The sequence below is a fragment of the Pseudochaenichthys georgianus genome, chromosome 1 (genome assembly GCF_902827115.2).
Source record: "Pseudochaenichthys georgianus chromosome 1, fPseGeo1.2, whole genome shotgun sequence".
Lineage (NCBI taxonomy): Eukaryota > Metazoa > Chordata > Actinopteri > Perciformes > Channichthyidae > Pseudochaenichthys > Pseudochaenichthys georgianus.
Genome location: NC_047503.1, coordinates 40418897 through 40430613, shown reverse-complemented (window position 1 = coordinate 40430613; position 11717 = coordinate 40418897). Strand labels below are relative to the sequence as shown.

At 45.0% G+C, this 11717-nt stretch overlaps 1 protein-coding gene across 1 annotated transcript in view; it reads right to left on the bottom strand.

Annotated features, from left to right (window-relative positions):
• Positions 1 to 337: 337 nt before the first annotated feature.
• cxxc4 (CXXC finger 4) overlaps positions 338 to 11717 on the bottom strand; it is a 34825-nt gene continuing 23445 nt past the window's right edge. Inside the window, exon 3 of the mRNA XM_034094226.1 lies at positions 338 to 1383. Within this exon, the coding sequence (XP_033950117.1) occupies positions 1339 to 1383 (45 nt within the window). The 3' untranslated portion in view covers positions 338 to 1338. The remainder of the gene's footprint in view (positions 1384 to 11717) is intronic.

The window sequence follows — 11717 nt, the reverse complement described above, 5'->3', positions numbered from 1 at the left end:
TGACTGGGGAGGCAACTGATGCCGTTACATTCTTCCTTTCTCCTCCTGGTTGTTATTTCTGATGCTTGGCGGGAAGGACAATAGAAATAGGTTTTTAACATATCAGGTGATCCTTAATTGATCACTGATTGTTATTTGTTTCCCCTTCAATCATTGGTGGATGTATCTGGTGCCACTTCAAACATATAGCGTCAAGATGTCCTTTTACTGAAGTCATTTTTTTTTATTTTAACACATAAAAGCATCACAACAACAATATACAAATTCTTAGTAGTCTTTAAAACCAAAACACATTTACACATGCAACAATAGGGTTTAAGACAATGAGTAACTTATTGAATAATTTTGTTTTTGGAATGTGTTTACTCTGCAGGAGAAAAGTCCAGTCTACCCCTTTGCTCCAGAACAACATCTGATATGTCCAATATGTATAGAGTACTGTAATTAAGTCTAATTTTGAAGGTTTTTAAACATAACATACAATTCCTTTACTGGCATTACTCTCTACCTTTTAGACAGTTACAACCTTAAGTGAAAGAAAGAAAAAAAGGTTTGATGACCGACAAAGTTTGGTTAAAAAAACAAGTACTTGAGAATATGACCTCCAGACAGCAGCGTGACTCATAAATGTCTGGAGCTGTCGCAATCAATTGATGCTCAATTGGATTGTAAAGAAATGCATCTCACCACACAAGACAATGTGCCCTGTTGTTCTGCAGTGAGTCCGCTCAAATGAGAAAACACGTCTACAAGTTTCTGACAGAAGCACAGCTGCCGTCCTTCGTGTCATCGTTCCAGCCGGCGACGGTCTTTACATTAGCGTGGCATTCAAAATGACCGGTTTCAGAGAAAAAAAGACAAAACTATCAGATGATTCAGTCTGATGAAAGTATTCAACAGAAATGAAAGGTTGAGGAATATTCAACAGAATAGATTATTGCTCCAGAGTTAAGTGTGTTGTATGATCATCAATCCTTGTGGCCTCTTCAGTCTTTGACGGAATCAGTATGATTGTATGATTGTCTGTTTGAGTCCTTTACATAGGATTGGCTGTAAACATACAGCCACAACACTGAAAACACATTCATAGACACCGAAAATATACATTATGATACTGTCAAAAGGTACAATAATTACACAGAAAAAGGAAATTACAGAGTTAAAACAACACCATTATGTTTTCGTTTATCTTTTCGTCAGTCCACTTTTCATCGCTCGTCCTCCTTGAAATGTGTTGGGCGTTTTGGGCTCTTTAGACCCATCAGGCGTTCCTGGCAGACAGTCAAGGGTCCCACCTGCCCTCCTGCAGCTGGATAAGGGCCGCCATGGCCCGTCTCTCTAAAAGAACCACCGAAAAGCTTCTCCGCTGCTGACCGGCGTCCTCTGTGGGAGACAAAACGTGAAGGAGACATTTTAATTTGCAGGTTTCCAGGCTTAACATAAACACAGACGGGAATTACTGATTTGGAAGCTTACAAATCTATATTATTGGAAAGCACATTTTGAAATTGGGACATTAGGTAAAGTTTAAACCCAGAAGGGCACTTAAAGGGGCTATAAAGCACAACCACCAATCCAAGTATTTAATCAAAGACTCAAGCCAAGGTGATTACGTCCACGTCCCACCCACACCCGTAATAAAAGGAATTGGGCCATGATTCTAACAGAAGCAAAAGCCAATGATTCAGGCTTGAAATAACTTCTTTACTAATTTGGGTATGTGTCCACTAACAAACAACCGCAGTTAATGAATGAAAACTACATTACAGTGATGAGAAATAAGGTCTACATAAGGCTATCAACACCTATTTATTACACCAACAACAACACCAGTCACATCACCCTCACGCTTCTTTTGGACACATGTATTCCTTCCAATGTGTAGCAAACCATATTGCAGGTGTTACGGCTGCACAGTAATCATGTCATGTATAACAAAAACTACCATAAACACAGTCGGAAATTACAGATTTGGAAGCTAAAAAATCAATAATATTGGAAACAGAATTTTTAAATAGCAGGACATTAAGTACAAGTAAAAACCCAGAAGGGCACTTAAAGCGGCAATAAAGCACGACCACCAATCCAAGTATTTCATCAAAGACTCCGCCAAGGTGATTACATCCACGTCCCACCCACACCCAAATAATCATTACGCCGGATGAAATATTCAATACAAATTCCCAAGAAGCAACAATGAGGCATTTAATTACTGCAAGCTCTAGCCGCAGTGAGGGGGAACAGTGCATCATTTCAATTTGAGCTCGCGCCAGCCCCCCCCCCCCCCAACACCTCCTCCTCTTCTCCCCTAAAAACCTCTATGCCGGAGTGACAGCCTCTCCTTACCCTTACCCAAACTCATTTGGAAGTCAAAGACATAAAAATACTGGAGTCTCCCACCAATCCCCATGACCAATTAGCACATTTTTTGATTATTTTTTCACACTGTTGACAGGGGGGAAATAGTGCATAATCGCAACTAAAATCACTTTAGTCTGAGTGGAGGGCAATTTGACATTTTAATACCAAGTGTCATTGGAGGCTCTTTAAAGGCATGCTGATGGGAGCTTTAGCGACACACTCCTACACTCAGGCTTATACATATGTGACCACATGTACAGTAAACATTAATAACTGTGTACAGGAAGGGAAATGGTTTAGAAAAGCACATAGAGACTTTCAGTGGAGTTCAATATGATCATGTAATTTTACTAGGACTGTCTACTAGGACTAAAGTTAACGCGTTAATAACGCGTTAACATTGTCCATCACGCACGCACGCACGCACGCACGCACGCACGCACGCACACACACACACACACACACACACACCATTTGTATTGTATTATTGTATGAGAGAGGTTCCAGGTTGAATTGAGGCGAATATTTGTAATGTTCAGAGGTTGTTGTGTTTAATATTCATGAGAATATTTGTCATTGTTCAAATGATAATAAACATTAGCATAAAGCATATTTGTCCACTCATATGTTGAAGAGTATTACAAACTTGAAAAATATTCCTCTAAGGTACATTTAGAACAGATCAAAAATGTGCGATTAATTTGCGATTAATCGCGATTAACTATGGACAATCATGCGATTAATCGCGATTAAATATTTTAATCGACTGACAGCCCTAAATTTTACTACTATGTTGTCTAAATTAATGATCGGAATACGTTTTTACTTTTAGTGGAACATGTATAAGGGATTCTGTCTTAAAGGGGCCCTATTATGCTCATTTTCAGGTAAACATTTGTATTTTGTGCCTCTAATGTGACATGTTTACATGCAACTCTTTTCACCCTCTGTCTGAAACCAGAGCCCAGTCTAGTCTGATTGATTACCTGGCCCTCTCCGTTGTGATTGGTCAAGCGCTTAGAGATGTCCTGCCCTTTAGCCTATCACGTACAATGTGTGGGAACGCGAGCCAATAGAAGAACGAGTGATACTATACATAGTGATGTCAACAAACGGAATATCTGCAGTTTTACAACTTGTCAAGCAAGCATTTTGAGGACCTTTTATATAGGAAACAGGTTCATAGTCCATAATGAGCAGTGTCATATCTTACAACCACAGATAACAATAAAACACAATCAATCGGTTTGATATTTGTAATTTTCTACATACAATATTTGTCGTATTCTTATAATACTTATTACAGCCAAATCACTCAGCCTTAGTTTCGTAAACAATGTACGATGTATATCCAGCACTCTAGCTGTGCCACTTTTATAGTTAACACATCACCAACTTAAAGTGACATATTTCTTTACCTTAGAGGCAACTTTGGAAAGTGTAGACCAGGGGTCGGCAACCTTTTTGATATGAAGTGCCATTTAAAAAAAAAAAAATGGTTATCAGCGTGCCAACGATCGAGAATTATCAAGGGGGGTTGAGGTGCTTGACGCTCGCTCATCGGGGGAGCCTCGCTGCGGGGAAGCAAGGTGTGGACCTGTCAGCGCAACTTACATGATGCCGAATTTAACAAACACATTTAAATAATTGGTTTAAACGGCATAATAATAACGACGATCGTCCGTTCTGTGATTCTCCAGAACACACATGTTATGATATTAGGGTCATGCAGAGTGAGATGAGATCGCTGTCCCTTTAAGAGAGAGAGAGAGAGAGAGAAAGGGTGTGGCTTGTGCATGTGTGTTTGTGGATGGTCGAGTGACAGTGAGGGAACGTGTGTATGTTTCTGGAAGTGAAACGAGGAAGCAGAAAAACAGAGGTCTGTGATGTATTTTGTGAAACAGAAGAACAGGTAAATAAATGCAACGGCCTCCCAAGAAGAGCTCACCTCTCCAGTCATTTAAGCTAAAGTGGGTTATTGAACCTGAAGCTTGTTGCTTCTGCCCTCCTCGACTACGGTCTGGGAGCCGACAGGAAAGTTCAACACACAGGTGGCCAGTCCGCCCCTTTGTAGCATAATTATTTCGATGAGAGATGAGCAGATCGCCACTGGGCTTTCAACTAAATACACAGCCACGCAAAAACTGCGGCATGTGTACAGCTCCTTATGGGTACTGCAATTTGTGAAGTGATTTCCTCTGTGGTGAAACGATCTGCACCACGGAGGAAAGCGGCAGAAAGTCACCTGGAGATAAAGAGCGGGGCTGCGCCGCGTGCATGGCTTCCTTCTGCAGGTAACGGGGAGACGCGCTCTGGCAGCGGTCTCGTTCAGGATCCGAAAATACAATTTAAATATTTTGCACACTTCCTAGTGTGCCACTGGTTACGGTGCCGCGTGCCAGGGGTTGCCGATCCCTGGTGTAGACTGTCAAACAACTACCAAATTCACAGAGAGCACTTTAGCCCTTTTAGATTCCTAATTTTAACAAGAGAGAAAATATTTGCAAGTTAAATGTAATTGTCAAAAGTCTTTAGAAATCATTTAAACCTAAAATATGTGAATTGGGCCAATGATGCTAAAAGAAGCGCCAGCAACGATTCATGATTTAACTGAAAACTAAGCTTTACTCATTAACTGAGTATCAACCGATAAATAATCCCATTACAGTTAATGAATAAAAACGACTTTATATTGACGAGAAAGGGTCTGCAAAAGGCTGTCAACACCTATGTATTAAGCCTCCAACAACAACTACAGTCACATCACCCTCACACTTCTTTTGGACTCATGTCTCCCTATGTGGGTAGCAAACCATTTACCATATCATTTTTTTCCCACACCACATTAATCAATTACTATTATCCTTCCAAGTGAATAATGGAGGCACCCAGAACAGCAGGATACCATCATCACCAATTTAAAGCTACGGATGAAATGAAACACCATTATGTTTTTGATGGGTCAAGACGCTCTCACAGATCTCGTGTTTTTTTCTTTGCTTAATTGCAACGAGCTGACGCCTGCGCTCTTGTTGTGTCATCGTAGCTCCATTAATTGTGTTTTCTTTTGCTTTGGGAGGCAATTAGGCTTTGATAAATACTTGTTTCATGTAATTACTGCTTCTTTTTTTAGATGTGATGGATGAGTGGCATGAAACTAAGCTGACCAATTTGACCCGAGACTTATGAGTGAGTTTTTTACTCATCTGAACCCCAGGAAAACATTAAGGAGATAAGATGGATTGATACATTTGAATTTGTGTGTGGGTCCTAATCCCTCCCATAGGACGTACTGCAGCATTTAAAATCAAGTTCACATCAAAACCAAGCTACCGATTCCTTACCATGCTATTCAACACAACACAATAAATCCCATGTACTTCAACATATGCTCCTTCATTTTCAATTTGTATTAGGGAAGTAATAAGGGTCATAATTCCCTCTCCAATATCTATTTTATATCACTGTGAAAAAAAATATTCTTCAACTGTGATATTTAATCAAGTTTCACAAATCTTTTTACAAGATTGAATTTGAACATACCCTCAACTGGTTGCCAACAGCTACCGTTAACTAGCTCTCCTGCTGATTTCAAAACAGATTTGTTGTTTACAAAGTCGCATTATTAATAAAAAAGAGTGGTGCTTCCTCTTGGACACGTCAATAGTTAGTGTAATGCGTCCAATCAACATGTTCTATCGGCCGCAGAAGGACTAGCACTGACAGTCCCAACAGTAGTGGTGCTGTAGATAAACAGGTATCGTCACATTTTCCGAATTGTGGCATTAACTTGATACCGAAGTATTGTTCTGGTGACATCCCTAACACACATGTAATTGTCCGAATTCTGTGGATAAGGTGTGCACATCCACATTGGATACGGCACATCCACACGGGCACTTTCAGCTCCGCTCTCTTGGTTTGGAACACGATGCTCTCAAAGAGGCAAAGAGGAGAGACAGGGGCGGTGAGCATGTTTATCTTGATCCATATTCTCACATTGATCAGTCCCTGGTGGAAGTGCGGCTCGCCGGAGACAATAATGACCCTGATCTGGGCACTCGGCATGTCTCTGTTTTGTTAAGTTCCTGCGTTATCGATCCAGTGGGGCTCTTGAGTGCTGCTTGGATTCACTCCCAGGCCCCCTCGCCTCGGCACACTGCAGTGGCCAAGCACAAAGAAGGCTCAATTAGCACAGCTCTGCTCCCCCACCTGCATGCGCCTTCAAAATCACTCCATCAACCGCCGGGGAGAGTGAGGGAGAAAAGACAGAAGAATACAGAAAAACAGGGAGAGGGAGAGACAGACGAGGGATAAAAGGGAGGAGGAGGTAAGGGCTGATAGTGTTACACCAGGGAGCGACACCAAGGTTTCACCTCAAATCAAGACGCCATGGCAGCAGCTCAGCCTCACGTCAACGCCGCTGCAGCAGAGCGTACATAACAACCTGGCTACAACGACACACCGAGGGGAAGACAATTTCCCGCTCTGGCAATGAATGCACACAATCGAGTATTGGGCTGACTGAAGGAGGAGGAAGAGATTTCTCCAGACCTCAAATTAACCCCACCACACCACCGCAGCAGGCAGTGTATTTTAAGTGTCTGCCGGTGGGTTTTGGTGATAACGACACAGTAAAACTGACATGTGGCGGAATAATTCTCTGCTGATTCTGGCGAGGCAGTGTGAGGGCTCTGGGCAGCCATGACACCCTGTGATCCTAACTGAACCTGGCAGGTGCAGTTAATGCTGAAGCTACGTCGAGAGATTGAGACGAGGTGGGAGAAAGATGGCGACAACGGGACGTTAAATCAGAGTCAAACCGACCGGACTAAAGCAGTTTCCGTTAAAACTGCTCTGACCTCTGCAAGGCACTATGCATGCACACACAGCATAAACCTCCAACCGCAATCTTAAACATCCAGGTTAAGGCCGATCCTCCCTATCTTTTCCACGGGAATATTAAAAAACACATGAACAGTCCTCAAATCCCCGGCCCTGCCCCTCCTCTCCCCTGCAGCCTTGGCGTCACACGGAGCTGGGGCCGGAGATAAACCACTCAAGACGATGAGGATGATAATGGCAGACGCTGCAGCGCCTCAAAATTCAATCAGCACCGGGACGTCAATGCGGATGAGTGTAAAAGTGAAATATGCTCGCTGGCGTGTGTTAAAAGACGCCACACAGGGCTCGCAGAAACAACAACAGGCGATGAAGAGGAGGATGAGGGGATAAAAAGCAGGAGAGGGAGACAGGAGGAGAAAGAAAAAAAAAACAAGAAGGGAAAATGAAAATAATGTGTCTCCACTCCGCTTCCCCGCAGAATCCCACTGGCATTCTGATCAGCCCTACTTTAACCACAGACTGTGAATAAATTACCCTTTTGAACTCGGGGTGATTGCAAATGTGCCCCGGTTTCTCTTGAGACATGTCTGGCACGAACCCTCGGCTCTACGCTCCGAGCCAGCCTTGTCACAGAGACCCCCGCAACCTCCACCCCCCCCTCTCCCTCCACACCAGCACACACACACACTGAAGGCACACACGTACACACAACATTATAAAACTTTTAATTCACCATAATTGGCGGTGGATTTTTTTTTCCCAACCAACTCTCCCCCTCCCCTTTTTCTGGGAGGAATTCTGTCTAGGAATTCTCTACTCTAATTCGGAGATATAAAAACATGTGTTATAGATGAGTAGGAATACTGGAATGAAATGTGTAATGTGGCACAGAAATCAGGATGGAATAGCCGAGTCAGATTGGGAGGAATCTCAGGGAGAGACGGTGGTTGAACAGCAGCCTGTGGGAGTGTGCTGATGTGTTTCCGTATGCTCATTATAGCACATGGCCCATACATTACTCTGACAATACCCATTATTTATGAACCTACAGACCGGGAACCAGGCCACTTTTCATAACCGCAATCCTTTTGGATGCAGGTCTGACAGGCTGCAAACGAAATATGTATTATAAATACCACTGCCCACGTCTTCTCGACAAACACACTGCGGCTGGCACGGCTATAGCTGTCTGGACACTGACTTTTTATAGAACATATTTACAAATAATCTTCACACGGCATCACAAGTGCAAACTCAGGTCAGCCAATTTGTTTGTATTTACCAGGTAACACCGAGCCAACTCAATTCACACTGACACCTCAGAACTGGATATCAAAGTCAGTGACCATTTCAATGTAAAATGAGAACATACAGGGAAATGCCTTTGATCTTTTCTGGTGGTGAAGCCATAGACTGTATATCTAAAAGTGACAAAACTGTGAAGAGCAGTGAGGAAAGAGCATGTTTCATCAGAGTCAGGAAAGAAGACTTTGGAGCCAGCCAAAGACTCAGGGCCAGGTCTGAGGAAAGTTTCAGTGGTGCAGTCAGCCTTAACTGATGTGTTATATATTGCCTGTCACTTTATTCTGCAGGAATATTGGGGCGTTGCCAAGCTCAAACCTGGAAGGTATAGCAATCCATCACCTGCACCGTTACAGGCGGTGGTAGGTGGGGGTTGAAATCTCATCTTAAAGCTTGTAGCCAATATTCGAGCCTCCCAATGCCGTTTATAAAAGGTTCCTCTCCAAGGCCGCCATCACGGACAGACCACTCATCTAGTCATCCATACTCCCCCCTTCCCCCCCCTGCAGCACGTCACCGTAACACAAACACACTCACTGCACAATGGATCAAACCTTGAGTATTACCGGTGTAATACTACACTGTTAATATTTACATTAATGATGTGATAGCCTATGTTTCCTGTAGTTATTGAATTGCTCTTTTTACTGCACTGTTAGTGTACAGTTTTATTATTATTGTGCTGCTGTGTTGATTGTATTTTTGTAACTCTGGCTCAACAATTTCGTTCGGGATGAATAAAGTCCTATCTTATCTTATCTCTTATACAGAATCAACTATAACATTCTGGTGATAATAAGTAATTAACTGGCTGTAATGGAATTAGTATCTGCTGTGATGAAGTTATCTTTCTGCTTTGTGTTTTTTTTGTTTACGGACAAAACTAGTCTGAATACACCGAGTATTGCGAGTGATTTCAACAATGAAGAATTGTTTTTGTGTATACTGTTCTCAAGTACCGTACTTCAGTTCAAAATGTTGGTACTTGTTCTTCACTTTTTCCACGTTATGCCACATTATAATTCTGCTCTACTCAAATGTTTTACAGCTTTAGTTAGAAGCTACGTTATGGTTTCACTTTATATTTTAACAAGCAAAATATAATGATGACCTGATTAAATATGATTTATTATAATTGATTGATTGGCCTCTCTGAAGAACCAGCACCTTACCGTGGTAGAGAGGTTTGTGTGCCCTGATGAACCTGGGGGCTGTGTTGTCTGGAACCTTGTGTTCCTGGTAGGGTCTCCCATGGCAAATTGGTCTCAGGCAAGGGGCCAGACTAAGATTGGTTCAAAAGACCTCATGAAAGACGACACAGGAAGTGAGGATACCCGGCCCGGAGGAAGCCCGGGGTCCCCTTCTGGAGCCAGGCCCAGAAGGAGGACTCGTCGGCGAGCGTCTGGTGGCCGGGCTTGCCACGGAGCCCGGCCGGGCCCAGCCCGAAAAGGCAACGTGGGCAACACCTCCGCTTCTCCGTCCCGCGGGCCCACCACCTACGGGAAACATCGATGGGGTCGGGTGCGCTGCCAGAAGGGTGGCAGTGAAAGCGGAGGGTCTCGACGGACCAGACCCGGGCGGCAGAAGCTGGCTTTGGGGACGTGGAACGTCACCTCTCTGGGGGGGAAGGAGCCGGAGCTTGTGCGGGAGGTGGAGCGGTACCCGTTGGATCTGGTTGGGCTCACCTCTACGCACAGCGTCGGCTCTGGAACCTTACTTCTGGATAGGGGTTGGACTCTATTCTTCTCCGGAGTTGCTCAAGGTGTGAGGCGCCGGGCGGGTGTGGGGATACTCACAAGTCCCCGGTTAGGTGCTTCGTTGTTGGAGTTTACCCCAGTGGACGAGAGGGTCGCCTCCCTACGCCTGCGGGTTATGGGGGGGAAAACTCTGACTGTTGTGTGTGCTTATGCACCCAACAGCAGTTCAGAGTATTCGGCCTTCTTGGAGACCCTGGAAAGAGTCCTGTATGGGGCTCCTGAAGGGGACTCCTTAGTCTTGCTGGGAGACTTCAACGCACATGTGGGCAATGATGGAGACACTTGGAGGGGCGTGATTGGGAGGAACGGCCCCCCTGATCTGAACCGGAGTGGTGGTTTGTTACTGGACTTCTGTGCTAGTCATGGATTGGCCATAACAAACACCATGTTCGAACATAAGGATGCTCATAAGTGTACGTGGTACCAGAGCACCCTAGGCAGAAGGTCCATGATCGATTTCGTTATCGTATCATCGGACCTGAGGCCGTATGTTTTGGACACTCGGGTAAAGAGAGGGGCGGAGTTGTCAACTGATCACCATCTGGTGGTGAGTTGGGTCGAGTGGCGGGGGGAAGCCTCTGGATAGACCTGGTAAGCCCAAACGTGTAGTTCGGGTGAACTGGGAACGTCTGGAGGAGGCCCAAGTTCAGGAGGCCTTCAACTCACACCTCCGGCGGAGCTTTTCGGGCATTCCTGTGGAGGTTGGGGACATTGAACCAGAGTGGTCGGTGTTCAAAGCCTCTATTGCCGAAGCCGCGGTGGGGAGCTGTGGTCTCAAGGGGTCCTAGGTGCCTCAAGGGGCGGTAACCCTCGAACCTCCTGGTGGACACCGGTGGTCAGGGAAGCCGTCCGACTGAAGAAGGAGGCCTTCAGGGATTTGTTATCCCGGGGGACTCCCGAGGCAGTTGCAAGGTACCGACAGGCCCGAAGGGCAGCAGCCTCATCCGTGGCCGAGGCAAAGCAGCGGGTGTGGGAGAAGTTTGGAGAAGACATGGAGAAGGACTTTCGGGCGGCACCAAAGTTGTTCTGGAAAACTGTCCGACACCTCAGAAGGGGGAAGCAGGGAACCATCCAAGCTGTGTACAGTAAGGATGGGACGTTGTTGACCTCAACTGATGGAGTGTTGGGGCGTTGGAAGGAACACTTTGAGGAACTCCTGAACCCGACAACTCCGCCCTCTATGTTAGAGGCAGAGCTGGAGTATGACGGGGGATCAACACCAATCTCCCGGTGGGAGGTCACTGAGGTCGTTAAACAACTCCACAGTGGCAAAGCTCCGGGGGTGGATGAGATCCGCCCGGAAATGCTGAAGGCTCTGGGTGTTGAGGGACTGTCATGGTTGACACGTCTCATCAACGTTGCGTGGAAGTCGGAAACAGTACCGAAGGAGTGGCAGACCGGGGTGGTGGTCCCCCTTTTCAAAAAGGGGGATCAGAGGGTGTGTGCCAATTA